At 42.9% G+C, this 5,000-nt stretch overlaps 1 protein-coding gene across 3 annotated transcripts in view; it reads left to right on the top strand.

Moving 5' to 3' along the window:
• Positions 1-5,000, top strand: part of pdxka (pyridoxal (pyridoxine, vitamin B6) kinase a) — a 35,535-nt gene that overhangs the window by 23,195 nt on the left and 7,340 nt on the right. For all 3 annotated transcript variants that reach the window (XM_042084375.1, XM_042084374.1, XM_042084373.1), the window contains exon 10: positions 1,237-1,303. In XM_042084375.1, coding sequence (XP_041940309.1) covers positions 1,237-1,303 — 67 coding nt within the window. The remainder of the gene's footprint in view (positions 1-1,236; positions 1,304-5,000) is intronic.

The following is a 5,000-nucleotide window of genomic DNA, read 5'->3' as shown; positions in this document are numbered from 1 at the left end:
AAATAGAAGGCTAACGTTAATGATCTGCTTTACTTGCATCTATCAACCTGGTGTTGCTAACCTGCCTAGGCTATGAAAGTAAGTTAATTAAGGCCTACTTGGTTTACTGACATTTGAGTAGGCTATAATATGCAACCCATTGGCAAACGTTTACACCTGGAGATGTCCTTTTAGCTCGTGTCATGTTTGCTAGCTTGTGGGCTCAGTGTTTGTGTAGTGCTAGCAAAATCATAGACATTAATAACATTGTAAGACATTTACCTCTTTTATGATCCAAGAATGATTTCATACGAGTTATTTTTTAACATTTATTTTAACTAATGACATAGAAAACATCCCGAATTCCATCCATAAATTGTAATGCACTATGCAAAGTTATTTCCAGTCATAGCCGAACACAGTGAGATGCAAGTGTTCCAATCCCCTTAGAAATGTTATTAGGCTACTCTCACGTCCTTAAAGTGGCAGGCAGTCAATTAGACTTACACACCACCAATGTAATAACATTAAAGAAAAGTGTAGTCTAATAGTTTAAATATGAAATTATCAATATGAAATTACTAGATGGCTATTACTAGATGACTTAGTTGGCTATTAGTAATTATGCAAGTAACAGAATATGAATTATTAAAAAGATATGAACTTAATATGAATTATAACATATATGAATGTATTGAAACATATGACATGATGCCATCTCTTTAGGGGGCTGTCTTTTTTGGACAGTTCTACGAAAGGTTATAGGCTACTGCTTTGTGAATTACCCCAGTAAAAAAAGGACCTGAAGGTGATTTGATATATATATATATATATATATATATATACTCACACACACACACACACACACACACCCCAAGGACCTGAAGGTGATTTTATATATATACTCACACACACACACCAAGGACCTGAAGGTGATTTTATATATATACTCACACACACACACCCCAAGGACCTGAAGGTGATTTTATATATATACTCACACACACACACACACACACACACACACACACACACACACACCAAGGACCTGAAGGTGATTTTATATATATACTCACACACACACACAGATATATACTCTCTCACACACACACACACACACACAGATGTATGCTGTGTAACACTCACACACACACACACACACACACACACACACACAGAAATATATGTATGTATGTATGTATGTATGCTGTGTAACACACACAGACACATGTAACTGTCTCTCTGTCTCCCTATCAGACTGCTTGTGAGAAGACCGTCTCAACCATGCACCACGTCATCAAGAGGACCATGGCCTATGCCCGCAGTGAGTGTGTGTGTGTGTGTGTGAGAGTGTGTGTGTGTGTGTGTGTGTGCCCGCAGTGAGTGTGTGTGTGTGTGAGTGTGTGTATGAGCGTCTGTGTGTGTGAGTGTGTGTCTGTGTGTGAGTGGGAGTGTGTGTCTGTGTGTGTGAGTGACTGTGTGTGAGTGTGTGGTGTGTGAGTGTGAGTGTGCGTGCATGAGCGTCTGTGTGTGTGTGTGTGCACGTGTGAGTGTGTGTGCATGAGCGTCTGTGTGTGTGTGTGCGCGTGTGTGTGTGTGTGCATGAGCGTCTGTGTGAGTGTGTGTGCGTGTGCGGGCGCATTTGTGCGCATGTCTGATTCATATGCCCAAAGGGATGTGGCCCAACTACTGACTATCTGTCTGCTTCCTCCATCTTCACCTCTATGAGACACACCATAGTGTCACAGCGCCCCCATCAGACCAAACCAGGCCATTACACACCATAGTGTCACAGCGCCCCCATCAGACCAAACCAGGCCATTACACACCATAGTGTCACAGCGCCCCCCATCAGACCAAACCAGGCCATTACACACCAGCGCCCCCCCATCAGACCAAACCAGGCCATTACACACCATGGAGGCAGTTGTGCGCCTTGGTTGAAACATCTCCAAATTCTGATTTTTTTTTTTTTTAATTTTCATTTAAACAACACTGAAGCACATTCTCCCCTCTATTCTGTCCTTCAGTAGCCTGGTTAGCATGTAGCCTGGTTAGCATGCATTCTCCCCTCTGTTGTATGCTTCAGTAGCCTGGTTAACATGCATTCTCCCCTCTGTTGTCTGCTTCAGTAGCTTGGTTAGCATGCATTCTCCCCTCTGTTGTCTGTTTCAGTAACCTGGTTAGCATGTAGCCTGGTTAGCATGCATTCTCCCCTCTATTCTGTCCTTCAGTAGCCTGGTTAGCATGCATTCTCCCCTGTATTCTGTCCTTCAGTAGCCTGGTTAGCATGCATTATCCCCTCTGTTGTCTGCTCCAGTAGCCTGGTTAGTATGCATTCTCCCCTCTTTTGTCTGCTTCAGTAGCCTGGTAAGCATGCATTCTCCCCTCTGTTGTCTGCTTCAGTAGCCTGGTTAGCATGTAGCCTGGTTAACATGCATTCTCCCCTCTGTTGTCTGCTTCAGAAGCCTGGTTAGCATTTAGCCTGGTTAGCATGTAGCCTGGTTAACATGCATTCTCCCCCATTGAGATTGAGAGTTGGTCTGGGAAAGGTTCATTGACTTAAGACTTCCAGCAGGGGCGTAACTAGCAGTTAAGTTAAACTTAAATTGGTGCATTAAACTCTTGCCAAATCTTTTCAGAAGTGCAGCAATCTTGTAAACGAAGGTTTTAAATGTAGTTTCATCTCAGTTCCAAAGAAATACACGTCCATGCCGGGTTAGCGATTGTTTTTGCGTGCCCAGTTTTTAGGGACATTGAAAATTGGCTTCAATGTCCAGAGCAAATCCTACATTTGCCAAAGGCTGGTGTGTCCACACTAACCTGAAGCAGTGAGCTGCCTGCTACAGCGGTGCTCGGGGAGCAGTGAGAGGTTAGGTGCCTTGCTCAAGGGCACTTCAGCCGTTCCTACTGGTCGGGGATCAAACCGGCAACCCTTCGGTTCCAAGCCCGAAGCCCTAACCAGTAGGCCATGACTGCCCCACACTTCTGACACACACTGCTGAATTCAGCATCTTTTATGCCACACACACACACACACACACACACACACACTACTGAATTCAGCCCTTTTATGCCACACACACTACTGAATTCAGCATCTTTTATGCCACACACAAACTACTGAATTCAGCGTCTTTTATGACACACACACACACACTACTGAATTCAGCGTCTTTTATGACACACACACACACTACTGAATTCAGCGTCTTTTATGACACACACACACACACTACTGAATTCAGCGTATTTTATGACACACACACACACACTACTGAATTCAGCCCTTCTATGCCACACACACACTACTGAATTCAGCCCTTCTATGCCATATTATATGACACACACACTACTGAATTCAGCCCTTCTATGCCATATTATATGACACACACACTACTGAATTCAGCCCTTCTATGCCACACACACACTACTGAATTCAGCCCTTCTATGCCATATTATATGACACACACACTACTGAATTCAGCCCTTCTATGCCACACACACACTACTGAATTCAGCCCTTCTATGCCACACACACACTACTGAATTCAGCCCTTCTATGCCATATTATATGACACACACACTACTGAATTCAGCCCTTCTATGCCATATTATATGACACACACACTACTGAATTCAGCCCTTCTATGCCACACACACACTACTGAATTCAGCCCTTCTATGCCATATTATATGACACACACACACTACTGAATTCAGCCCTTCTATGCCATATTATATGACACACACACTACTGAATTCAGCCCTTCTATGCCATATTATATGACACACACACACTACTGAATTCAGCCCTTCTATGCCATATTATATGACACACACACACTACTGAATTCAGCCCTTCTATGCCATATTATATGACACACACACTACTGAATTCAGCCCTTCTATGCCACACACACACACACACTACTGAATTCAGCCCTTCTATGCCATATTATATGACACACACACTACTGAATTCAGCCCTTCTATGCCACACACACACTACTGAATTCAGCCCTTCTATGCCATATTATATGACACACACACACTACTGAATTCAGCCCTTCTATGCCATATTATGACACACACACTACTGAATTCAGCCCTTCTATGCCATATTATATGACACACACACACTACTGAATTCAGCCCTTCTATGCCATATTATATGACACACACACACTACTGAATTCAGCCCTTCTATGCCATATTATATGACACACACACACTACTGAATTCAGCCCTTCTATGCCATATTATATGACACACACACTACTGAATTCAGCCCTTCTATGCCACACACACACACACACTACTGAATTCAGCCCTTCTATGCCATATTATATGACACACACACTACTGAATTCAGTCCTTCTATGCCACACACACACACACACTACTGAATTCAGCCCTTCTATGCCATATTATATGACACACACACTACTGAATTCAGCCCTTCTATGCCACACACACACTACTGAATTCAGCCCTTCTATGCCATATTATATGACACACACACTACTGAATTCAGCCCTTCTATGCCACACACACACTACTGAATTCAGCCCTTCTATGCCATATTATATGACACACACACTACTGAATTCAGCCCTTCTATGCCACACACACACTACTGAATTCAGCCCTTCTATGCCATATTATATGACACACACACACTTATGCCATATTATATGACACACACACTACTGAATTCAGCCCTTCTATGCCACACACACACAACTGAATTCAGCCCTTCTATGCCATATTATATGACACACACACTACTGAATTCAGCCCTTCTATGCCATATTATATGACACACACACTACTGAATTCAGCCCTTCTATGCCATATTATATGACACACACACTACTGAATTCAGCCCTTCTATGCCATACACACACTACTGAATTCAGCCCTTCTATGCCACACACACACTACTGAATTCAGCCCTTCTATGCCATATTATATGACACACACACTACTGAATTCAGCCCTTCTATGCCACACACACA

The sequence above is a fragment of the Alosa sapidissima genome, chromosome 2, assembly GCF_018492685.1.
Source record: "Alosa sapidissima isolate fAloSap1 chromosome 2, fAloSap1.pri, whole genome shotgun sequence".
Taxonomy (NCBI): Eukaryota; Metazoa; Chordata; class Actinopteri; order Clupeiformes; family Clupeidae; genus Alosa; species Alosa sapidissima.
This window is presented reverse-complemented; position numbering and strand designations above follow the sequence as displayed.